Source organism: Pleuronectes platessa, chromosome 14 (genome assembly GCF_947347685.1).
Source record: "Pleuronectes platessa chromosome 14, fPlePla1.1, whole genome shotgun sequence".
NCBI lineage: Eukaryota > Metazoa > Chordata > Actinopteri > Pleuronectiformes > Pleuronectidae > Pleuronectes > Pleuronectes platessa.
Genome location: NC_070639.1, coordinates 19,806,301 through 19,833,442, shown reverse-complemented (window position 1 = coordinate 19,833,442; position 27,142 = coordinate 19,806,301). Strand labels below are relative to the sequence as shown.

At 42.9% G+C, this 27,142-nt stretch overlaps 1 protein-coding gene across 1 annotated transcript in view; it reads right to left on the bottom strand.

The window, feature by feature from the left end:
- pard3bb (par-3 family cell polarity regulator beta b) overlaps positions 1 to 27,142 on the bottom strand; it is a 189,416-nt gene that overhangs the window by 65,232 nt on the left and 97,042 nt on the right. The window contains exons 18-22 of the mRNA XM_053439841.1: positions 26,549 to 26,593; positions 14,147 to 14,362; positions 11,046 to 11,268; positions 1,052 to 1,162; positions 257 to 628 (exon numbers count right to left, since the gene is read on the bottom strand). Coding sequence (XP_053295816.1) covers positions 257 to 628; positions 1,052 to 1,162; positions 11,046 to 11,268; positions 14,147 to 14,362; positions 26,549 to 26,593 — 967 coding nt within the window. The remainder of the gene's footprint in view (positions 1 to 256; positions 629 to 1,051; positions 1,163 to 11,045; positions 11,269 to 14,146; positions 14,363 to 26,548; positions 26,594 to 27,142) is intronic.

The window sequence follows — 27,142 nt, the reverse complement described above, 5'->3', positions numbered from 1 at the left end:
GGGTGCTTTAACCTGACAGGGCACCCGGGAGATCATCTCGGAACCAGGCTTCAGGAGAGGGCCACAGTTAATTTAGAAGGCTCCTGGTCAGATGCACCAATACTGTAACTGTGTCAAACTTCTGAACCATGTTAAACTGTCGTAACACAGTTCTCCAGGATTACCAACCCAAGCTTCAACATTTCCCACCCTTAAAAAATGAGAGACCACTGCCTTTCCCAGACCATTATATCCAGAGAAGGTCACGGTGCCTTACCTGTCATTGACAGCGGCAGGCGCAGGAGGAGACGTAGACCCAGCTGCCCTCGGTTTATTGACCTTGGCATACAGCCTGTCAATGTGGTCATCATCAGGGACGGCTCCGGGGTCATTAGCATGATTTCCATGTCCGGGAAAGGCAGAGGGGTTCTGCGGGGCAGCAGCGTGAGCATGGCTGTGCTGAATTGCATTGTAGGGAGGAGCCTGACTAAGCTGCTGCGGAACTGGACCCATCTCTCGATCCCTGAAGTTTTGTATTCTGGCGTAGTTGGGATCCGCTTCATCATCCTCAACATCTGGATACGTGGACCCGCCACCTTGCTGGTCTCTGGACTGGTGCTCCCGCAGCTCAGGGTGACCTGCCTCAATTCTGACAGACAGATGGAGAGATGGTTAGGACAACAAATATTAGTGAAATCATTTGAATAAATCTTTTTTTTCACTGTATATTCAATGTTTGCTTTTGCATAAGAACCATAATTTAATGAATCGCTCCAAAGGGCACCATGAGTAACGAGCTCAGGAATGAAATGAGAAGTAGAGAGGAATTGAAGGAATGGAGGGAACGGAACAAATTAAATGCAGAGCAGGAGAAATAATGGCAGAGGTGTTAATGAAGCAGTTTCCGAGGGTTCAATGAGGAAGATAGGCGATCAATGGTCTTTGATGGAGGAGGAAAACAGAAAAAGAGCGACATCATTCTTTACACTAAGAAAAGACACAAAAACTACACCGAATCTGAGGCTGGCCACAAAATAAAACATCATCATCTCAAGACCAGAGGGTTCCTCACCTTTCTCTCTCCTCCTTCATCCTCTCGAACTCGTGATCACTCAGGATGTCAGACTTCTGTCGCTGTAGAGCAGCTTTCGCCTCCTTCTTCTCCTCCTTTTTCTTCCCAAATCTGGACACAAACAAACAGGGATACAAACATCAGAAACGTCAGAAAGAGTCTGTGCAGAGAACCTCCGGATAAAGTCTGGATCCATTTCTCTGGACTTCATCTGCAGGTCAAGTCTGAAAACAGCTTAAGACACCACTTCTAGATGATTGTTTAGCTGCCATAGATGAGCACCGTCTTTTCGTCTACACTGCTGCCACTGCTGGACCCTCCCAGGATTGGCTTGTGGTTAATGCTATTTAATTTTGGCCTTTTCTTTCCCTCACTGTCTCCTCTTGTGAGTATCTTCTCTTCGACTGAGGATCTTTTCACAGCCCAGCAGCTTTGTGGTGAGTAGGAAGTGGTTAATTGGGACAGTCAAAGCTCCTAAATATTTAATATGTCCAACCGGCAAACTGTGACCTTATAACATGCCTTATGTTTTATTTATTCACTGGATTTATTGATGTTACAGTCTCTCGTCTGCGGTTGTGTTTACCACTTCTGGTGACTTTGTGGAAACTCAGTGATTTACTTGAGTGAATGTTTTAGCATATACATGTCTGCACATTGGAGCAGCTAGAAACATGAAGGGACATTAGTGTTGAGCTAATACGTTTCATTGAAATGCTTAATGTGGACTGAGGGGTATAAAAGCCTATTTGACTCAATGGGCAATGAAAGGCTAAGATAGTGTGTGTCAGTGTGTGTGTGTATGTGTGTGTGTGTGTGTGTGTGTGTGTGTGTGTGTGTGTGCCTCACAGGGGACAAGCCTTGGTCTAATTACTGCTACCTACACTGTTAGAGCCTTATCCTTTCCTTCAACTTTCTCTCTTACCCCTTTGTCAACTTTATTCTTCCTTACCTTCACCTCCCTCTCGGCCTCTTTCTCCACTCTCATTACACTCGTTTCTCTCTAAATCCACGACTCACCCTGCCTTCACCCCTTCATCTGAACATCTCATTTCCCATTGCTTTCCCAAGACTTCTCTCACTACCCTTAACCTCTATGATGCCTTCTTCTCCTCTCTTATACCTCACAGTGGGGACCGGCATGGAAGGGCTACCTACTGTACATGTACTGGCTACAAAGATGTACAAAGATCTGAGAGGGAGATATAAATGGAGGAATGAGGTGTACAAATATAATGGACTTATAAAGGTTAATTAGTCATATTCTGTCTCTCCAGATCCTCTTGATAATGCTATTATTGGTCTATCTACGTGGACACTCTCTCACACACACACAGACACACACTGGAAAGCGGTGAAGGCAGCATCTCTGTCTGATCCGAGCCTTACGCAAACCCAACATTTGACTTTTTCTGTTTCCGAACCCGACTCAAGCCTGATGCAGTTAAAATAAATGGTACCACATACGCAGGACTGATTTTAGTGATATACTGACCAGGAGGGTCCTTTCTGCTGCCAATGCTGTCAGAGCGAAGACAGAATGTGTCAGAGACAAAACTCAACTGAGACGATTCATCATGAGGACATGCAGGGACAGCTAAATACACACAAATGGAGGATGATGTTGATAATGTGAACTTTAAAACTGTAACTTTAACAGCACATCATAGACTCACAAACACACAGATGATGTTCTTTTTTCTTAATCACAAGATTATCATATGAGCATCATTTCACAAGAACAGTGGATTAGCAGCCAGTTAGAATGAATACATCACCTCATTAGTGGGAAAAAGAATGACGAAGCATGAATATTCATGATCTAACACCACAATCTGTATGGAAAGTGTATGGCTCACTCATTTGCATGTGAGAAAGATGTGATAACAAACATGTGCAGAGATTATTTTAAAAACCTCATCTGTGTAGGAAAAGGTCGGATGAAAAAGTTACCAAATAGTTAGAAGTAAACAATATGTAGAGCCTCTATCTGCTGTTAAAAGTAAAAATCTTTTCTTATTTGCTAAAAACACAGAGTATATGAGAGGACTCACATTTCCAGCTAATCTATTTTAAAATATGAGCTCCATTAGAACAGATCAAGCAGCAGCAGGTACAGTAAAACACTCCATCAATGTCAACACTGTCCATATGTCTTATCTTTCAGAAACTTCCACTTCCCGCAGATGGTCAGAGAGACTGTTTGAGCCTGGCTGCTGCGTCTCTTTGGTTTAGTTGTAGCTTAGTTTTAGAGATGTCTGTTTTCAGATACAGATTCATATGTCTGGAGTCTGTTAATATCAAATAGTGGTGATGCTTCATTGTTGTGTGACCTGGTTCAGGTTTAACGATTTGAAGAACAAATAAATGTCGAAAATCGTCTTTTATCATTTAGTTCGACTGATAGCTAAAAAAACGCTGCTTTTTCCCCAGGAAATAATTGTTTTCTTGTATTATTTTCATTTCACATTTGAGCTAGCACCAGTTGACGCTGCACTACCGGAAAACACTTCTTCTTCTGTGCCCTAAAAACAGTACTTGTCACTGGCAGCTCAGTACATCTGCTGTTATGAAGAAGTTATTTTCGGGGAAAGGAATTTGTTTGTTTTATCTGCGTGAACCCAACAAATGCTTTTAAGATATAGTATCGGATCTGCAAGATTTGCATACTACACGATGCCCGACCCTGGTAGTCTTCATATAACCTCTTGTAACAACAACACCCCCCCCCCACACACACAGAGTGCATTAATATTTACACATACAGGCTGTTATGGAACGATGAACATTGAGCAGGGGGCTGTTTCACACTTGTGCCTCTGAATGGTCCATAAGGTGAAAGCCGACTGACAAATGAGGGGAAAACGAGCGCAAACATCTGTGACTCTCACTTCACCCATTCTTCCTATTCTTCCGCTTTTCTCTCACTCCGCCCCCTCTGCCACTCCTCACACACGCCTCCTTTTGCCATCATTTGGCAAACGGATCCCAGAGGCAATGGGTGATTGACAAGTGTGCGACGATAAGGAGCACACGCACACACATAAACACACACACACACACACACACACACAAATATATCAGAAGATGGACAGTGTACAGGGACACACACATTCACAGGCAAGAGTTCACTGGTGCGTGCATACACACACACAAACACACAGATGATGACTGGCAGGCATGACAATAGTCAGTGACACACCAATGACTTCCTGTCATGATGTTTGATTGGAAGCTGGTGTGTCATGCCCCCCCTTCAACCAACACACACACCCCTTTCCAGCATGTGCTAATTATGAAACAATGGCAGCGGTGTCTGGTCAGAACACATGGTTTGGTGCTGTATAAAGAACTTGAAGCAAGAACTTGAGGACATTTTGTGCTGCAGAACCCAAATCCCCAAACCTAACTGTGTATTTTGTCTCTATGTCGCTGAATATATGACTAAGTAAAATAATGTGTTGGATACTTAAAAGAGCTCCAAAAATCGAGTTGATACAGAATTTTGTTACATCCTCACATTGCTCCAAGCTAGATCCAAAATTAAATTGAAATAGGACGTAGCAAAAGCCATTTTCAGAATAATACAATAACATACATGTAATTATTCTATTCCATAGACCGTAATTAAAGATGGATGACTGGGACCTCTAACACGAAATCAAGTCCACACAATCAAGCCAGATACAAGCGCAGCCATTTTGAGGATTTGGAGCGGGAGTCTGCACAGTAGCGAACAGGGGGTGGAGCCTCGAGGTCCTTGTGAACACACAAAACCAATCAGGAGTCAGTCTCAGCTGTCATAATGATATCACACCCTGTTTTCACCATTGTTTATCAAACATCAAATCAGAAAAGGAAAACTAAACATGCTGGAAAAGTGGTCCATGCCCCATCCACTAACACAGAGGAGTGTCGGAGGCTTGGTTTATGACCTATACTGCAGACAGCCATTAGGGGGCGATCAACACCCTTTGGCTTTACTTTTGGGGAGGTTTCATTTAGTCCATCCTGTCCTAAAGTCTTCGGTGTGAACAGACACATGCCCACGTACAAAATTTCCATCCACTTTCATAATCCTGTTCATTCTATTTGGAGATGATTTAATGGAGAGCTCCACTGAACAGAAAGTCTCCAGCAAATCACAGGGAGCGCAGCAACAAGTCCATTTTCTACCATCAGCCCTCTCATCTACACACCACACGCACAAACACACACACACACACACATAAACACGCACAAACACACACCGGTACAGTCTACAGTTTGAACAGACCTGGGCTAATAGGCCTAACATGGAACTCAACCATAATAGACCCCACAGTGGAGCTAGTCAGCCGTAATGGGCCCCACCGTCAGATGGGCTAATAGTCCCAATGATGGAGCACTTTAAGTCTAACAGAGGCACTGCATTATGACCAGGTGGAGAGTGGAGAGAGGGGAAGGAAACGGAAAAGGGGGCAAATATGGGGGAAAGTGTGATTATAGACATCAATAGGAGGTAAAAACGAAAGAGAACAGACTTAACGTTCAAAGAGGATCGGGCTCTAATTGTAACAGATCTTTTTTTGTTTTACTTCTTAAGTTTTTTTTTTGGGGGGGGGCATGTTGTGGCTGCATCCAATTACGTTGCTCTTTGATTCTAATTTTTGCTTGGGTAAACATAGATTCCAAATAAAAGTTTCTTTTGAAAGTAGATTACGCACTAGACAATCAGCAAACACACACACACACACACACATGGACAGATACACAAATGCCCACACAGACACACACAACACATGGAGCAGGACAAGATGGAGGCGGGTACAGCAGTGCACGATTACGACCAGGCAGGCAACCATGCATTTATTATCATAGATTCTCATAAATTCACACCACTATAACTCTGCAAATGAACAGCATGCACACATGCATATATACATGCAGCAGCAGTCACATCAACATGATGCACTGGCAGCAGCAGCGTCTGTCCCTCTCTGGGTCTGGTAGACCTCGTCCTCTCCCAGTCGCACCTAATACATTTACATATTTTCATGTTAACAGTTGCCCGCTTTCAAGACACACACAGACACACAAACACACACACACACACACACATAGACAACATATCCACTTAAGATCCAAACTCTTAACCAATGGCAATTATGTTTATTGTCCAATAAGTCATGGTTGTAGGTGTGTGTGTGTGTGTGTGTCTGTGGAATATTAATGTTCAGAGGCAAAGGGTTGCCAGATTTGTTTCAATATCAGGCATATCTGTTTAAATAAGAAAGAGAAAAGATATATAGATCAGAGAAGAACATAAGGTCACACAACTGACATCAATTTGCAGAGAATGCACAGAGACACACACACACAGACACACACAGAGACACACACACACATTCAAAGTGTCTGAGGAATATTCACAGAAACCATGTGCCAAATAGATGACAACCATCTGACCGTGTGACCAATCGTGTTTATCACTACATGAATATTCATAACATAGGACGACTACCACCCTACACACACACACACACACACACACACACACACACACACACACACACACACACACACACACACACACACACCTTGATTGGCATAACTGACTGGCAGGTGGCAGCAGTTCACATGACACAGCCAGCTGTCCCCTTTAAAGAGCATTTACAGAAAACATCCACAGTCTGTCTTTAATATCTGGGTTATAACAGTGTGAATTATAGTAAATTACATTCAAATTGTTCTACTCTTCTACAGCATCTCTTCATTAAAGTGAAAAACTAGATTGGAATCCTGCCTTGGTCAAGTTAGATTCGGGAAAACCGGCTAAAAAGGTAGAAACAGCAAAAACACAACACAATAGCATATTTAAGCGATTTTTGTGCGAAGCAACAGATGAAACAAAATGACCGTTTGCTCCAGTAAAAACCAGAGGCCTTAGGGGAAGGTTGAGTTCCCCGTACCGTCCTCTCCTCCTGAGCATTAGGCCGATCAAAGCTGGCCTCAGATGAATGTGACAAATCAGCAGCTCGGCTTAGATTGAACTGTACTGAATAGCACCAATTTGCCTTCTCAATCTCCCACCATTACATGCAATCAAATGTAGATAGGGAGCCGGAGCTGAAGGGAGCAGACAGAGGAAAAAAGTTGAAATGAGGGAAAGATCGTGGGGGAGGGAGGGTGGGAGGGAGGGAGGCTTCAGGAATATGACGAGAAAGACACGAAGGAGGGAAGGTTGAGATTATCACTGGGCTCTAATCAAGACCCTCTTATGGAGATGAGAGATGGGGTGCAGAGGAAAGGTCTAAATATATCCTTGGGTGTCTTATACAGTTTCTTAAGGCACTTAAGGCAATAAGTGATCGGGGGAATTGGCGGTTAGATGAAAGGGTGGATGGAGAGACGGGAGCGGAGAGGAAAAGCGTGGGTCGATTAAACTGGAGAATTCTTGGGTGTGCCATATACGAGCTGTCCAGACCATAATCAAACAGAGTGGTGGAGAGGAGGAAGAGGAATGGATGAACATAAACAGAGGGGGTTCGGTGCGACCTCCCCTGAACTCTGACACTCTTAAAGCAGCGCTAATACTGGTAAAGACTGAGTGATGGAGTGAAGGAGGTGAGCAAATGTAGATGTAGTCTGTGCATTAAGGTGGGTTATGTAGTGCCTCGGGGGGGTAAAGGAAAAAAATGTATTGTGGGAAGACAGAAGCGGAGTGAGGACTGTGGAGAACCGGAGGCTTGGAATATGTAAGGTATTAATTTGTTGTATTGCATATTTATTATCATATCTCTTATTCATTTCCTTTTAAATGTGGTTTAGCGATTATTAATACATGAATAATTCCAATAATATTTATGTTTTCTCATTTAAACTCATCTTATTTGTATCGAATATAAAAACCTTGAAACATTAAACTGCCTTGTGTCATCATTCCTCTTCCCCTCAGTGATCTAACCTGTAAATTAACTACTGGGTAACTACTGTTCTGTAGAGTTGATACGACAGGAACCAGTATTCAACTGGACTGTTCATTCCCTGTTATCATAACAGGCTCCACGAGTCTCTGTGAAATAATCTGCCCTTGCGAGTGAAGAGAGGACAAAGGAGCGAGGGGGCCATTCTGCAAGTGTGTTTTTTGCTTGTTCACCAGGTGTCTGATAAACTGCTCTGTGTGTGTGTGTGTGTGTGTGTGTGTGTGTGTGTGTGTGTCTGTGTCAGCCATGCCCTCCTGCAAACAGACAAACAAACAGCACAGAGCAGAGGAGAGAAGCTGGGAGGCAAAAATCACCTCAGGGTTTTTCAGTGGCGTTCCCAGTCTGCCACACGCTCCACATTAGTAATGCACAAGTCGACCCACGGGTCGGCAGGTTCATGTAAAGTTATTAGAAAATATCACAGGTTTGTAAAAGTTGGGTCAAAAAGAGACAAAGCAGCAGATGTGACCAAGTTTTAAATAACTTTAAGGAACGTCTTGTTTGTAGACACTTTGGAATAATTCTGGATTAGTCCACCTTTCACTTAATGACACACACACACACACACACACATTATCTCTCTCTCTCTTTCTCTCTCTCTCTCTCTCTCTCTCCCTGATGTGTGTGTGGCCCGCACAAACAACCTGGTTTTCCTCTTCACCTTAGGAAAGAACCCCCGAAAAAGAGTTGGCTAATGTATGATCCGTAGCACTCAGGGAATACAAAGGTGGCTGCACATATTCCACACAATGGGGTGGATTAGTAGAAATGGTCTCTCTCTCTCCTTCTCTCTCTCTCTCTCTAGTAGCAACAGAGTGCACTACTGTTATTACTGAAATAAACAGCTCCTCTCTGGTCACCGTTTTCCAATCCTCTGCCATTCTGAGAGACGTACATCAGGCAGCAGAGGCTTCTATTCATCTGATTTCTTAGTCCTTTTGTTGCGTGATCTTCTTATTACCTCCATCAAATTTAGAAGACTTATATCTTTGAGTGTTGCTAGGCCCTGGTGGAGGTAGGGACTCTACTGAGAACCATTCTACTTCATATAAATGAGGATTGATGAAAGGGAATTCAGTGCGTATTTGTATTGGCTCGTGATTATCAGCTACAATTCTGTTCTGAGAACAATAACATTCGTTTCATTTGTGTAGTTATTGGCCAACGATGTACAACAATATACGTCTAATAATCGTATCATCAAGTACCATCAATGGACCATGTTAGTGAGATATGGTTGAACTATGGCTAAAGCAAATGTTTAAGACTTGTAAATGTCCAAATCACCAAATGTGGAACAGTCTGAAATCAGTTCTTCATAAAATCAAATATTCTATGAATAAGTGCTGTTGCTGTGCAGATGATCTTCATTTAAAATGTCTGCTATTAAGATCTGATGTCTAATGCTAATGCAACACAAATATGGCAATAAACTCAAATCACAAAGAAAAGGTATGAACTTGGCCAGGACATAATTATAACCAGGCTGAAGTACACACAGCCATTTCTCACCATTGAGCAAAAGAGAGCCCAAAGTTGAGGGTGAGAAAAACAAGGTGAGGGAAAGGTGAACACTTTGAAAGAGAGGACACTGAATCTATTCAATTAGGTAACATTAAAAGCTTATTAGTCTTATTGCCAAACATTTCACTTTAAATAACATGCACCCCTGAGATATAATCACTGTGATAAAGTGTGGAATCTGGGAGTGTTGTTCTGTGTTCTGGGTTCACAGGCGGCTATTGTGAGCGTATTTTGAAAGACTGAGGCTTTATTTAGTTTTTCAATTTGCCGCGAGTAAGTGTTATTCCTCAGATCGACATCTGTGTAATGGTCATGTGAAAACCCATTTCAGAAACAACCACGGCAAAAAGAAAAAGCAGCAAATTAGCTAGGCAGTGAGGTAAAAGGGACAAATTGTTCGTTGAAACACTTTGCCCTATTCACACCTGGTGTGTCCCTATGTCCCATTCACATTAGAGTTAATCACTTGAAAGAGTTCTGACGGATCATTTTCAGGAGCTCTAAAGGAAATTGGGGCAGCGCTCTTACAGTGGACTTTGTGTGCCTTTATATGAGAATGTGATAGGGTTTCATGAGGGGGGAAAAGAGCCCAGTGTGCATGTTTAACAGTCAAGTTGCTTATGAAAGCAGGTTCGCATGCAAGTTATGACCTCGTTTTGAGGTCAGATAATCCAACCAGTGGGTTTACCTGATTATCAGCCAGTTTGAAGTTGAAGTTATCATGTTGATATCATCAACTGAATTAAAAATACGTGAAGTTTATAGTAAATAAACATAAAACGGACGTGACTACCGCAGAATGTTTGATACACCAAACATTTCTGTTCATCAGTTTCACAAAAGTTCCCAGTAAACCCAGTTCACACGACACAACTTGCTGTCCTGTCTGTTGATCAGGAGTCTTGTCAGTTCACACTACACGACTGAATGGGGAAAGGACGTCAGACACAGCCGAGAAATCACATGTGAGAAGGTGACAGGGAGAATCTGTCTGATTGTTCTGCTCTTCAGGCTTCCTGCTCATATAAAGACACAGGAAGCTGGAGCAGAGCTGAAACACTTCTGTGTAGAATACAAAGAATCAAACAAAAAAAAACTAATCCAGCCTGACCTGAGCCCGACAGGCTTTATGTTCTTTCTTTCCAGACCCGACCTGAGACCCAGTGAGTTTGTCCCTCACACACATGGTTATAGCTCGATGTCCCTGATTACAGACATGTGAAGAGTAAAGGTCCAGGAGCTCATCACCCCTACCTACACTGGTCAGGTGGTCGTTCATCTGTGTCGCTGGCAAATCTGGCTAAAAATCATGTAGTGCTAACTTAACTTATCATTCCTAGACATGACAATTTACCAGATACCACTGGTCATAAAATCTCACACGCGTACGGTTAACATAGAAAGATTCATACGAAAATTAACACATGTTTAAGCTTTAAAAGGAATCCTCTCCCGCTCCCTTATCTCTCTCTCTCTCTCTCTCTCTCACACACACTGTCACTCACCTCAGAAGACCAAATCCTATTTTCTTGCTCTTCTTCTCCGTCTCTTCGGGCTCCTCCGCTTTCTTTTTCTCTTTTCCCTTTCCCTTGTTCTTCTCCTTCTTCTTTGTCTTGGCTTTCTTTTTCTTGTCCTTTTTACCCTTCTCCTCTATCTGATCCACCGCTCCCTGGCGAGATGAACTGCTGGCGGGGGTGTCACGGCCTGAGCTCGGGTCCGTACCATCATCTGTGGGGGGACCGAAAGAAGAAGAAGAAGAAGAGGAAGACAAGAAAGATGAGGATTAGAATAAGAATGGTGTTTTACAGAGTATAATCAGTGAAAGACAAGAACATCACTCGTCTCCACTGCTGTTCTTTTGTTAGATTTAAAAATAAAAAAATAAAACCAGAGATTGAAAGTGATCGTGCACCTATCCATCTCTCCACTCCTCATTTCCACAGCAGATTTATTAACTTGACAGAGAACGAATTAACTCTTCAATAATAAGAAAGCAAAAATGTTCAAAGCGTAAACGGCAATGCCTCATTAGTTCTTCGACAGACTGGAGCTCTGGCCTTGAATAACAATGATGTCACGCATACACACACACACACACACAGCCACACACACACAAACACACACAAACACACGCACACACACCACTTGTCAGATTTTATAAGATAACCAAACCGAATTAGTTACTTCAATTGAGATTTAACTTTGTGTGGATATTCACTTCACCCTTAATTACAAAGACTGTCTACTGAAAGGATAGAAATGTAATGTAATTGTGTGTCCTTGTGTGTGTGTGTGTGTGTGTCTGTGTGTGCAACATGCTCGTATTGGTCCTTGCTAATAAGCAGCTAAGAACCGAACATGACCGTGGCCACAGCTGTGACCTCTATAAAACTTCCATTAGAGCGTTGCATGTGTACTTTCTGAGAGGCTTTTAAACTGTTCTCAAGTAACTACTGAGGTTTGCTTGTAATATCTGAACCGCAGAGTTACAGAAGTTTGTTCTAAGCAACATGAAAATGTATCGAGTTCAAATTAAAAGAGCCAATAACATACCACGGTCATGATTCATCACATAAAGTCAATCAGAGCTATTTTCTTTATTATACCAAACTACAACAGTGTAAAACATTGGGAAATACTTATTTGTTTGAAGTACGTTACAATGTGCTGTGTTTTAATAGCTATGTCACGGGATGGAACTCACCAGAAACCATTATAACATTCTGCTGTTTACAACACCACACTGGTGTGTGGGGAAGGGGACATTACAAGTAGACAAAACAGGGAAATTAGACACTGGGAGAGAACATATCTCTTCCAAGACCCAGCAGTCCCCTCATGAAACCACCATTACATTCACTAGATCCAGATTTTACTTTGGTTCGGCACCAAATTTCTCAAACTCATAAATATCAGTTATCTGAAAAAATGCCAGATTTTTTTCCATCTAGATCCATGAATTATTCTCTGAGAAAATCAACGGAAACAAAGTCCATTAGCTCAAAGTATTAAATAAAGACAGCAAATAAATGTTTCGCTTTGATCCACCCCGATCCAGATCCAAAATTGAATGGGTTCTATCAAGAGTCGTAATCCATGTATAGCTGTTTTCACAAAATGATGCTAAATATCAGATTAACAATCACAGATGAAAACAAAAAAAAAGAAAGAAAGAGGCACAGATTAAACAGAATTAATGTAAAACAACATGTGAGGAAAGACAGAAGAGGAAAAAGACAGCAACAACTTTTCACCACTATAATCCCCCCCCCCCCCCCGGTTGACACGAGACATTAAAAGCCACTGAGTCAAAGCCTCAACTGGACACTTGACAACTGGATTCACTGGAAACTGTGATGCACTGTGTAGCTTTAGCTGGACTCACTCAGGATCCCACACAGTGAATCAGCCACACATCAACACAGATTAAACATTCACTTGTTTAAACAGCGTGTTCCCTCCCAATCACCAGTGGTGTGTCGGCACAACAGCTGATCCACCTCTGGACGCCCGACAGGCGGAAACCGACGAGCTTTGATATTTGACACAGAAGTGAAGATGTAATTTAAATGTGGAGAGAGAGAGAGAGAGAGAGAGAGAGAGACACACACACAAAGAGGGCGAGATCTTCAGAGGGCTTTTCAGAGTCCTGCTATCTGTCAATTAACAGCAGCTCTCAAAGTGTTGAACGTTCAGAAAGACGGTGACGGATGTGGCCGCCGCGTGTGCGTGGTGTTGATTTGCCCTATTAGTCCTTTCCTGTGTGAGAGTAGTGATCTGAAACAGTCCGACTCATTACTCTGGTGCTGACTGATAAGAGTGTGCTGCTAATAATGCAGCTGGGAATTGAACCGCAACAACCCCCACCCCCACCCCACCCCACCTCCTGAATGAAACACACTAAGCAATGGCTATTTAGCTCCCGGATAAATATTTAAAGTGAAAGCCCAACTCAACATGGAAATCACCTACTGTGATGAAACGCGGCTGCTCGGGACCATATGTGTTGATCATCTGAGGAATGACTTATAAAAACAAAGATTTGAGGGTGAGAGTAATTGGGAAACTTGTAGCATATGGAAGTAAGTCATGTCATTTTGGAAAATAATAAAAAGTCACTTTTGGATTGTCTCATCAGACTAAACACTCCAATCAGTGACGTCAAAGCATTCTGGGAAATTCCTTATTTTAGACCAGTTTCACTACAGATATTTAAACCTTTTTTAAACAGAATAAATACGTTGGAACACTTCACCCCTGTTTTAGCCTTTTTACACTGGTGAATGTTATGTTTAAGAATAGGTTTTAAGGTTATTTTAACTACTTAGGAGGCACTTAATGGTCTGACTCCTCAGTGTATAACAGATCTTTGATCCACATTGGACACTGCTCACTCTCTGAGACCCTCGGGGCAGGGGCCTTTTAACTCTTCCAGATTCTCAGCTGAAGACAGAGCTTTTGCAGTAAGAGCCCAGAGGCTGTGGAACACCCTGCCTGAGGAGATACAGCAGGCTGACTCGGTAGCTTCCTTCAGATCGAATATTAAGACATTGCAACAGTGCAAAAAGTGCAACATCCAGGCCAACGCGCTCTTCCTCTCCCTTACCGTCGTCATCTTCAGGCGGCCCATCGTAGGATTTATCGATAGCTGCCCTGAAGCTCTCGTTGCAGCCTCTTCCCCTGACCATATTTGGGCGAGGACGGTGGAAAGGGAGGAGTTCGTTTTTCCTGTTCACCTCTGACATGGCCGTCTGGAGGCTCTCCAACGAACTGGATTTCTTCAGGCCGAGGGTGGGGCCCAGTTCTACGGGACTCGCCGGAGCTGCGGTGGCAGAGGGGGGGACACAGAAAGGCAGATACATTAGTCTCCTCGTAGCTCTACCAAAATGGATAAGATGGAAATACAATTAAAATGAACGAGGGACCTGAAAGGCATGTATATGGAAGGAAATGACCAAAAGTCTGATGAGGCCATTAAATAGGTTAATTCCCGCCAGCCCCGGGTCTGATTGGGTTAAAAACCCTGTGGAGCCGGAAAGACCTCGACATGTCTGAGCCCTGAGAGCGGAGCCAAGGCCGGAAAAAAAATACAGTGATGCAGTTAACTGGGCTGTTGTTGAGTTTGTGATGGATGTGAAGTCTGCTTCACTGTTACTGGTTCTCCATCCATCATCTCAAGTATACCGCGAGAGATATTACTGAGGGAGGGAGGGACGCGGCGGAGAGGATGATGAAGGGGGGAGCAATGTGTGAGGAGACGGGGGAGAGGGAGAGGGGGACTGAGGCGGAGATCAGAGATGCTGTGGAGATAAGTTCTGAAGCTTAATAATTTCCAGGGTGTATAGTTTCAGAGTGGAAAGAAATTAAGCCATGTCTTGGGTTAAGCAGACTACCTTAAAATCTTGGCATCCTGCTGCTCAGACTCTAAAGCTAACGACAGGCTGACTGCTTGAGATGGACCGGGTTTATTGTTCTGTCCCCGCAGCATGTGAGGGCCGCTGAGTGTAAAACAAAAGAGCAGCAGGGAGGTAATGTACGTGTTCTGTTCGGTCCGTCACCGTGTGCCACCGGAAACAGACAGGACACTGATGGCAGGCGAGAGGGGGGGGAAGAGGGGAAGAGGGGAAGAGGGACGGGAGGAACGACGACAGGGAGACGGCAAATTAAGTTCCCTCCGAGGAATTCCACGGTGTCAGAGAGGGAGACAGAGAAAAATGGGAAGGAGGGAGGAAGGCTGGGCTCGCTGCCAACTGAAAATACTGGTAATCCTTACACACACACACACACACACACACACACACACACACACACACACACACACACACACACACACACACACACACACACACACACACACACACACACACACACACACACACACACACACACACACACACATTTTGGATTCCTTGCTGGCTCTGGCTTGTCGATATGATGCCACTGTGATTCATGATAGCCAAACCTGCATCACTTTAGCTAATGATTCCCCATACACACATGACTGCTCTTTGTGTGTGTTTGTGTGTGTGTGTGTGGGGATATGAGAGGGCTGATGTGGCTTCCACATCTATTTAAAAAACCATTAACCAAACACACACAAACACATAAAGAGTAATAACACATACTGAATGTATGCACATGCATAATTTAAGGCGGCTGCAGAGGGAGGAGATGGACAAGGGCCATAACTCCCATCCATAAACACAGTACACATGGCATGCAGATGCACACTGTAGAAGTACACATCATCAGATGATATGTGATTCCACTGCACTGGATCAACCCTGGATTGATGCTGTAGAATAAGTTTGACACAACTGGAGAGACACAAGTCAACAGAATATAACTTTGAGTTCTCAGACATGTACTTTCTCAAACTCTTCACACAGCGATTCAGGCCAAATCAGTACGTGTTTAGATTAAATGACAGTATTTACATGATGGTAGATATTATGGACCAATGGGCTTGAGAAACCGTACAGACTGGCAGTGTTGCAGCGAGAGATCTATCAATTCAAATCAGATGGAAACAAATCAAAATGATATTTGTTATGACATGTTAACACATGACAAAGGACCTTGGCCTCATGTTTGCTACACCCCTTGTCTTCAATATGTGTGGCCCAGTATTCTGGATCACACATCGAGGTCAACGGGGTCAGCTCAGTGTTTATCACACACACATGTCACAGTGGTGGGATGTTAATTGGAATATACCTGCACAGAAGCAGCTGCATGTGTTCAGAACATTGACTGCCTTTTGTTTTTTTACTTCTATAAGGTAAACTGGACTGTGTTTGTGACTGTGTATGATAATGGATCAAACGCCTCCACTTCCTCCCACTCTCCAGGAATGAAGCTAAAATATCTCGGACATGATCGCTGCCATCTTTCGCCGATGACGTCACTTGGAGTCTGCAACCTCAGCTGTCAATCAAAAGATTTTAGCCAATATGTCTGATGTATTGATACATATACATACATATGCGTGATAAGAATAACCGGGAATGACAAAAACCACGGACAGGAAAAAGCATTTGCGGTGTATTCTGACTTTTTAGTTTGGTCCATGTCTGATCCATTAACATGGAGGTGGCGAGGTTTAGGACCTATACGGCTGCCAGCTGAGTGTGGCGTGTAAAGTTATAAGTGTCCATTTCAATAGCTAATCCACTGCTTGAAAACTCAAAGGACCGGGGATTAGAGCTGCCAGTAACTTTTGAGCCAAGGCCACGAAAACCATGAACCAACTCTACATGAATCGTCCGTGATATTTGATGTATTATTCCTTTTATTCACTTTCCTGAAACTCCTCACGCCAACATGGCTGCAGTTGCCAACAACATTCTCAAAACACAAGCAGCATCAAAGTTAAAAAAGGCATTTGACAATAAATTCCTAATCCAGCAAAAGACACGCCCTGATTTGTACGGATCAGTGTGGGATGATGTATTCCACATGAACCGGGGGGGTAGTTGTTGTCAATGCGAGGTGCAAAGATAGAGGTTTGTCTCCGGTGGGGCGATCGACTGAGTTTGAGGAAAACTACAATCAGTGTAATTCAGTCTGTGGCCTCTGAGTCCAAACTCATCTGATTACAGAGGGTTTAGATAGAAGGACGATATAAACAGTGGTAAAATAGCTTAGTGCTGTTTGGCTGGGTTATCGGGCAATGAACCATGCACACACACACACACACACACACACACACACAGACACATACACACACACACACACACACACACACACACACACACACACACACACACACACACACACACACACACACACACACACACACACACACACACACACACACACACACACACACACACACACACACACACACACTGGGTGATGAGCAGGCATCCAAATACCAAAACATACACACAAACACACACTTGGTCTCTTACACACAAAGAATTTTGCTGTGAGTAGCAGGATTTGTGTCATAAATGTAATTACCAATAAGATGATAGAATTAAGCTGCTTTTAGAAAGAGGGTGAGAGAGAGAGAGAGAGAGAGAGAGAGAGAGAGAGAGAGAGAGAGAGAGAGAGAGAGAGAGAGAGAGAGAGAGAGAGAGAGAGGAGAGATGACCAGCTAGACAACAGTAACAAAGTGGTCTGAGGGAAAGGATACGAGAGTTTGAGGGGGGGGGAATGGAAGAGAAAAACAGACATTGGGAAGGAGTCGAACAGAAAGAGACAAACAAAGGCGAGTGAGCGAGCTGAACGAAAGAGGAGAGGGAGGGACAACAAGAGGGAGACAGAGAGACAGAGAGAAATTAACAATTAAAAGCCAAACACAACGAGAGAGCGCGCCAAGTTATCCCAAGGCTATTTAGTTGGCAGGAAGGCAACGGGGCTACTTTCAAAGTCAAATTTACACCAAGCAGTGGCTTAGCAGCAGAATGCAGCGACACAGACGGCGAGAGAACCAGAGAGGAGATGGAGCGACTTCAGCTCTGTGGGTCTTTACATCATCGTACAGGTTTTTCAGTAAGATGCATATTCAACTTCTCTCACAGATGAAGAAAACATGTGTTTGTTTGATAAAAAATGGCTGATCTTCTTGTTGGCACTCACACTGGTGGATATACGGATCAAGTTAATGAGCCTCAGTTGTTCTTACTTGAATAAATGTCTTTATTTTAAAACAGATCTGTTGTAGGAGGAAACAAAGCTTCATGTGAAACTGCAGATTTAAAGGGAGCAGATAACAAGTGTAGGTCAGGATCGTCATTATTACTTCAGCCAAGGAGGATGTTTGTTCCCTTGTCCATGTGTTTGTTTGTTGGTTTGCTTGTCAACAGGATTACACAATAAATAATCTGTGGAAGGATGGGACATGGGCCATGAGAGAACACAGTCATTGCCTCGTGGATGTGGACAAAGGGGAAGATCCAGGAATATTCCATTAGTTTCTTAAAAAGTGTGAAAAGGCATTTCTACTTTTCATCGATTTCAAGAGAGTATCACATGGATCTTGATGGAAGAAATTGTATTATACATAAGGGAACAATATCCATGAGTGTGTGCAATTTGGAGTGCATCCAAATAAAAACCTTAAGTGAATTTAAATGTGGTTTTACAAGGGGACTGTTGGCAAACTGGAAACTCACTGGAGAAACAAGATGACACCTCCAGACACAAAACATAACATATTATCCAATTCCCTCGACCACAAGTGAGACAGAACATCGGTCAGGCTTATTATACGTCATACACAATATGAGAGAAGCCAGAAGATGTATTAAGTCACAAATTCCTCGACACTCACTTTAGAGGGCGTTACCCACATTTTTCGAACCAGAGTTGAGGAGTACATCACAACACAAATACTTCACCACCCAACCCAGGGATTATAGATGGATGTACTGTGCTGTGTAGACAACAGCATTAGGAGGACATTCCTTTTGTGAGACCATGTCTGCAGGATAATACTGACTTATGTCTTTAATATATTGCATTACACAAATTCTACCTGCAATGTCATGGCTCTTCAGTGTGAGCATGTATGTTTAATTACCTCTTCCTCAAACTGTGAATGCTGGTAACAGGTAGATTGTTTAGTGCATGTGTGTGTGTGTGTTATGTGCTGTGAGATATCCTAGGCTGCAGAGGGAAGATCCATCAAGCAAGCAACATTTTCTTTTTATATATTGTGTGTGTTATGTGAGTCAATCTCCCAGACGGTGAAATGAGGTTTTGCTATCCCACAGGGCTTCTTATTAATTGAATGGGCTCCGCAAAAACAGTAAAAAACATGTGACATCATACTCAATCTTATGTCTCAGGTCAGTATTTACTGGTTCTTTGCTTGATGCAGCGGCTGCAGCGCTGAACAGCAACCATTTAAAAAGGGAAATACTGAGAGAGGATAACGCCCGATGTAGCATGATGGACTGGTCTCCACAGGAACCACCACATTCAAGTATAATGGACCAGAACTGACTCCCGACATCTGTCATTTCAATGTTTTTTCTCTTCATTTGCTTTCCCCATTCGTGAGTTGTGTAACGGTTTTGACATAACTTCCAACACCTGAACAGACACACAAAATCACATGAACACAATTCATCTTTTTGTCAAATCCCAGTTAAATTTAGCTTTAGATTATTTAGTCAGAAAACAAGAAAAGTTCAGAAGTATCTGAGAAAAGAATCAGACTCAATGACCGAACATCAATACTGCTGACTTGTGAGTGTCCTTTTATCTGCAAACTGAGGATCAATGACATCCTACTTCTACAACTAAGTGGTTAATAGCAATTACACAATAATTGCACAAACTAACAAATCTGGAGCTTAATAACAAAACAAACCAGAAAAAAACATACTGTACTTCTATTATATTGTGGTCAGTAATGTAGCATTAATTTCTGATGTATCACAGAGAAGAGCAACATGTAATCCCAGATCAATATTAAATCCATAAGCTGTATCTCTGTTGTATGAAAAATCAACCTTCCAACACACACACAAAACTCTCCGGGAATGTAACCGGTTGTGTCGAGTACACAAGACAAATGGCCGCCCTCTCTTTGTGTTGCACTCTCACGTGCATCACTCGAGGTACAGTGCGGCAAATGTCAGTGATCGGTGTGCAGAGGCTGATTGAGATGAAGAGCTGCAGCAGCAAGAAGCGACAGCGCTGACCATCTCCTGATTACTGCTCACCTTTATTGGCTTACTGGAGGAGATGGGGGGTTGGGGGGGGGGGGGGGGTCAAAGGCCATTCAATATACAGCGAGGCAGCCAAGAGGATGCCCACAGAGACAGAGACAACCAGTTTGTGCTAAACAGAGATGACAGGCAGAAAACCACACACACACAAAAACACACACAAACACACACACACACACACGGAAAATGGTGTTTAAGATCGAGCACCTGCTCACATTTACACACAAAGCAGAGATTGCTTAGTTCAGCTGTTTGAATCCTGCGTCTAAGAACAGTTGTAAAGAGCTAATGCGTGGTGGCATTGGGGAGCGTTTAAACACACACACACACACACACACACAGACTCACACACACACACACACACTGAGAGATGTGCTGCTCTCCTTGTGACAAATTAATCCATCAATCCACATCAGCCTAACAAGGTGGCTTCCAGGTTAATTCCACAGCAAAGTCTGCAGGAGCCACAGAGACAAGGAAACAAAGAAAAACTGAGAAATCCCATAAAGCAAAATATTATAACGAGAGAAAGAGGGAGATGAAGAGAGGAATGAGGAGGAGATCACAGGGAGGAGACAGACGGGGGTAGAGAGAGATGTGGTCCTCTAAAGACGCGGGTTTGGCAGAGCTTGTCAGTGTGTGACTGTTGTCAAAGTCAAAGTTCCACCAGGGAGAGATTCAGACAATGGACTGCGCCAGTCTCCCTCAGCATCGCACTGGCCCCCTGACGTACAAACACACTGACACACACACAGACACACACACTGACACACATTCATGTTCTAAGCTCCTCTGCCTGTTTGTCTCTAAGCCTGAATGGCGTTGGCAAGAAAGAGAGACAGAGACAGCAAAGCGAGAGCTGGTCGAGGATGGAGGGACAAACACTAGGCAATGAAAATACATTCAAACTATGTAGTAGTATAACAGTATAAAAGCAATTTGACGACTGAGTATGTTATGAAGTGCGTCCTCACAAGTATAGACAGATGGCAATAATTCCAAAAAGACCCTCTGTCACACAATTTCTTTTTAAAGTGCCAAACCAAGGGCATTGACACACATACGCACACACAAGATCCTCATCTCCTTTAGATATTCATTGATCACCATTTATTTTCACAAGGAAACAACTCCTCTGCACTGATTGTAAGACACACACACACACACACACACACACACACACTGAGAGATCCCGGCTGTCCCCATCACCAAAGGAAATCGTGGTGAAGGAAACACAGCTGCAACCATTCATTTTACGTCATGTCAGCACTTTATGAACGTGTGTGTGTGTTTGACTTTACTGTTCTATTTCCCACTACACAGTTACACTTATGAAACACACACACACACACACACACACACACACACACACACAGATATATTCTATTCCTGCTTTATCTCTCCCCCCGTGACGCTGTTCACGTCGCGAGCGTTTCATTGTGACACTGATGATTTCTACCAGGAATTTAATTTGAAGCAACTCTTTCTGTCACAGCCTTTCACATTTCCCCCTCCACAGATGATTTGATTTATTATTGGAACGATCGGGCTCCTCTTTCTCTGCGCCACCGCAGAAACGTGAGGTTCGTCTGACCACAGACACACAGACAGACACACACACACAGACAGACACACACACGCACACACAATCAAGTCGTGTTTATTTGATCTCCTATTTCCATCACTTTGCATCTCAAGATTCTGAAAATGTATATATGACATATATACATTTATATATGACAATATATAAATATGACATCTTGTAAGGCTCATTTTTTCCACAAGATGATGGAGACTTTCCATTACCATAACATTATATTAACGGTAATAGTTTTGCGTGTGTGTGTGTAGCTGTGGTACAGTTGCCCGGTGGTTTCTTCGGGTGTGGAGACAAAAAAAAAAAAAGGACCATTGCTGGAAGTGAACAAAAGTCTTCCCAGAAGTCATTGTCTTTAAAACGGCTCACTTCCCAAGACCCAGCCCTGCTCTCGCCTCTCTCACAGAAATCCATGCAGCTGTCTGACGTCCCAGTGCAGAGCTGTTGGAAGCATTTTTGGTTATAAAAACTACATTAGAGCGAAGGAAAAAATGGGTTGGCAGCAAGAAGGTCATTCTTGCCAGGCACACACTCTCTTTAACAACTCTCTGGGCTACGTGGCATTATAAAACAGGAGACACATTGTCGAGCAACAGGTACAGGGAATGTATAAACAGGCTTTAGTGATAAAACAACCGGGGTAAAAGAGAGGAGCCCTTAAAGGCTTTGCTGGACATGGAACAGGCATATTTCTACAAGGTTTGAAACCAGATTAAAAAGACTTTCACGTATGATTTTATTCCAGATTCACTGATAGGAGAACACTTAATGAAACCTAATACCAGAGCTCACTCCAATTCCTTGTGTCTACTTTGATTTCAGTCAATAAAAAATAGAATTACAGGACAGGTTAAAACCTATAAACTACTCTGCAGCAAATGTCCTGGATAGTGGAAAATAAAACAACTGGCTGAAAATTCACTAGACCTGAAAATGAGTTAATTACTATCTAATCTTGTGGCCCTATAGAGACGATCCAGACTTTAAACCTCCTGGTCTCTCTAACATGTTCCGTGACGTCCCAAATTATAAGCTCGGTTTCTCAAACTGACTTTATGAAATTCAATAAACGTTGTGCTCTTGTAAAAAAATTTAAAAAACAGGAGTTAAGAATTAGCTCAATAAACTTGGAAAAGCAGCAAGATGTTGTCTGATGGATAAACTATCAATCAGTGCCTGGTGGACTCTGACAGTAAGCAGGCTGGAGACGACTCTCTACAACAGGAACTACAGACATGTCTCCTCCTTGGCTCTGGAGCTCTGATGTGCGTGACACAGCCCAGCTACTGATTTAATAAAAGGGAAAAAGCTAAAGTCTTTGAAAATGTGGACGAACTGGCTTCCTTGAAATCGACCAACGGGCCAACAACTGGTAACGATTTAGTTGTGGATGTAAAAACGTGCCTGCAGTGGTTTGGATTGCAGTGGGAGAAAGACGGCTGGCGTTCTGACTCCCGGCTGTTTTAATTTAACAAAATGCCTTTTCAAGATGAAGTGACTGAGATTAACACAGATCAGAAACTAATCCTCTTGTAGTGTTTATCAGGAGGCGCAAAAGAAAGTGGCTATTGGAAATAAAACACGTGGTTGATGCTGTTACTACAGTTGTAAACTTCATCGAGACAGCAGCGTTAAATCACAGGCAATTTGTTGGAGGAGACTGAACAAGCTGATGTGGGTCTGATGTCTCGGACTGGGCTTTAAAAACACTGTGTGGCCTGAAACCAGAGATTCGGGAGAGGTGTTAGATGAGAGGGAAGAACATCCCTGAACCAAGCAGCACACACTGGTTGGGTGATTTGGCGTAAGCCACCTCTGTAACCGCTCTCATGAACCAACTGAACACCGAGCAGCGAGGAGAGAGTCTCTTTGTACATGAGATACACATTCGAGTCAAGGCCCTTCATGAAGAGGCAGCAGCTGCGTCTCCATTGACGAGTGGAACACATACACCTTTCCACTCCAAAGGAAAAAGACTCCAGCTGCTGATCATCTTAACAGATATGCTCCCGTGTCGAAGCATGATGTGGCATGATGAGCTTTCCAGGCGATTTGAACACTTTGGAGCAGAGGAATCGAAAAAGAAGCTCACAATCTCCTCTTACATGCAATGTGGACAGTGTCCCCAGTGATGTGCAACTGGATGTGCAGCTCATAGACTCCTGGTCTGATGCACTGCAGGTACAGCACTTCATGTCAGTGCCATTTCTGAGATTTCAATCATCTGTTAGAGAGTTGAACTTCCCAGACACGGAGGTTCTGGCTCAGAGGATGCTGGTTCTCTTAGGATCAACGCAGCGTAAATATGTGAGCAGACTTTCAGAACGATGAAATTCAAGAAGTCAAGATACAGATCCTCTTTCCGTAATAATCCTCTGTCAGGAACTACAGGAACTGCAACAGCCTTCTCTAGAGTGCATCCCTCCGCTAGGGCCAGACAATCCCACACAGGTCTATCAGATCCACATTACTATCTGCATGTGCCCCAAAAACACAAAGTGCTTAAAATAAAAAACAAAAATAGGAAAAATCATAAATTGTGAGATAAATAAAATACTAGATAGAAATCTAAATAAGATGATGGTACTTAAAATAAATTAAATAATAAGGAATTAGACAAAGTAAAGGTATAATAATGTTGATTTCAAATAAAAGGGTTTTTTATTCTGGGAATAGTAAGGAGACCTTTGCTTGATGATCTAAGGCACTTGTCAGGTATGTATTCATCGAGCATGTCAGAGATGTAGTGAGGAGCTCAGCCATTAGTTTATGCATTACCTGTTTAGTAAATTCACCACTTCATAGCAGAGGGGAGAAGAGAACGTGAACTCAAGTGTCTTATGGGAGAACTGCCTCCTATTCATTCGTACTGGTCCTTAACTCCCTGCAGACGTCTTCACCAAAAATGAAGTGAAAATATTTGACTTCTGAGAGCAGCATGAAAGTGAGAAGTGCTAAGTCTGCACACTGACTAACAATCGCTTGAATTGAATATTCAAGGGGACATGTACTGATGGGTCCAAGCTCCATGTATTATTTACTGAGCAATTGACAAAAATGTGGGAAAATGTAACGCTACCAATGCAATGTCACGGCAGTAATCCAGCTGACCAAGAACCAAACAGACACTTCATTATTTGAAAAATGTGTTTAACCCCCAGCAACAATCTGGAGGTCTCATATGACCTACTCCTGTTTTCCATGAGGGGAAAAGTTATGTTTATTTCTCTCTTTGGACATTATATTGTCTTGCTTGCTTGTTTATGGAACTAGTAGATAAAAGTCAATTCCACAGCTGGACTACACGACAAGGATATATTGACAGGCACATATAGAGTGGACCGACGTAAAGTGCTCTTACATTCAACTATAAATGAAACATAGGAGACTTCAAGGAAAAGTGCAAATGAACAAGTTTAATATACATTTCCAACGTTTCCTTGCTCTAGTGCTTTTCCCTTTCAGATGAGTGTGTCTTCTCTGATTTGATCTTCTCTCTCCTGGCTTTAAAAACAAGCTTGTCTTTGCATATCTGTAAGAAGTGGTCATAGTCTGGCCCCCTTCTCGATTCTCTCCACACATCTCACTTTCATCTGCACTTCACACAAATGGAGGGGAGGTTTCTATTGAGGCAGAGGAGCCGAGTGTACATAGGAGGCAGGATGCAAGAGGAACAAGTCAAGTGGTATGCAAATGGAGGTGGAGAGAGGGATGAGGGAAGTGGGGGGGACGTGGCAGTCACTTCAGACACAGTGATGAACTCGTGGAGTGAAGCAGCAGCAGCAGTTGTTTTGATTACATAAAAGAAATAATTAAGGGAATGGAAAAGAAGACAGAGAACTCTTTGTATCTATAATAAAGCAGAATAATGTGTGCGTCTGTATATGCTGCATCCGCTCTTTCTTTGTTTACACATTAGTCTTGTGTTATTGTGGTGGAAAAGCAGACATCAGAAGGGCCACTCATCATTGGAGCAGTTTGTTCTGATTGGAAATTTTGCGCAAACATAAACACACGTATAATATACAAGTCACGTTGAACCGCTTTGTTCAGATCAGTTTTTAAAGCTAAAAAGTCTGGACCAAGGTCTCATTGATTATTGTTGAACCAGTAAGTTTTGGCTTGCACTTGCTGCGTCTACCTATCCCTGACATTGATTGGGTTGTAGACAGCCTGCCTCTGTCATCAGCATGTTGTTAATTTGACGGGTATTAGTCTTTGCATTTTTATGTATTCTTCCTCAGACAAAATTACAATTAAACACCTCCTCACAATGTGGGAACACGGCTCCTTTTTGCATCTCTTCTGCTTCCTCTTCTTTTTCTTCTCCTAGTATTTAATGCTGTCACTATTGGTCTAACAGTCAGAACTCTCCAAAGAAAGATCTTTCACTTTGCAAACTTACCAAACCCTGGTTCAGTTTGATCTGGACCGAGTCTCTTTGGGTCGGACTCAGTTCAGGACCGTTCTCCGAGGCATCTTCCACATCAGTTCTTTTAGTTTTCACTGAACTGAAACATCAGAGGCTCCCGACCAAACAGAGTCGGAGTGAAAGCGCCCTGATTTTTCCTTTTTGCAATTCTTTGCTCTGTTTGCTCGCATCCGTCTGTCAATCTTCTTTTGATAATCAAGCAGCAATTCATTAACATGTGTGTGACTGTGTTTCCACTGTGTCTCTGTGTCACTTCAGTTTGACTATGTGCTGGTGTAAATGTGATTGACTCACCTGCAGTGGTTCCGACCAGTGATCCTACGTTGCTCTCATCTGCCACTGAAACAAAAGGAACATGTTAAAATGGACATATAAGGACATGCAGACACTTTCTACTGCAGTTTGAAATACTCTCTTCTTCTGGCCTTCTACAATTCTCCATTTCTTGCCAGCGGTGCTAGTGTACAAAGTATTCACCCACTAAAAAACTTTTTTAATCTCATTGCAATTCTCCCTCCTACCTCCCTCTGTCTCCATCATTCTCTCATTCTCCAACACACTATCATTCTTTCTGTCTCACTTTACAAGATGCCACAGGAGCTGCTCTTTTTCCCTGTGATGGTAAAGTCAGCTTCACTGCTACTGAAGTCATTTCCCGTCCTCCCTTCTCCCTCACTCCATTTGTCATTCACCCTCCCTCCTCTCCCTGACTCGTCCCATTTCTCTTTCTCTCCTCAGTATGTCCCCTTCCCCTCCCGCCCTTTGCCACATGTCTTTCCTTCCACATTTTCAGTTTTACTTTAGTTACACTCATCCCATCCAGATGTGTTCTTCTCCCTCTTTACCTCCTTTACTCCTTGTTAGTCTCCCCATTCCTCCTTTTGTTTT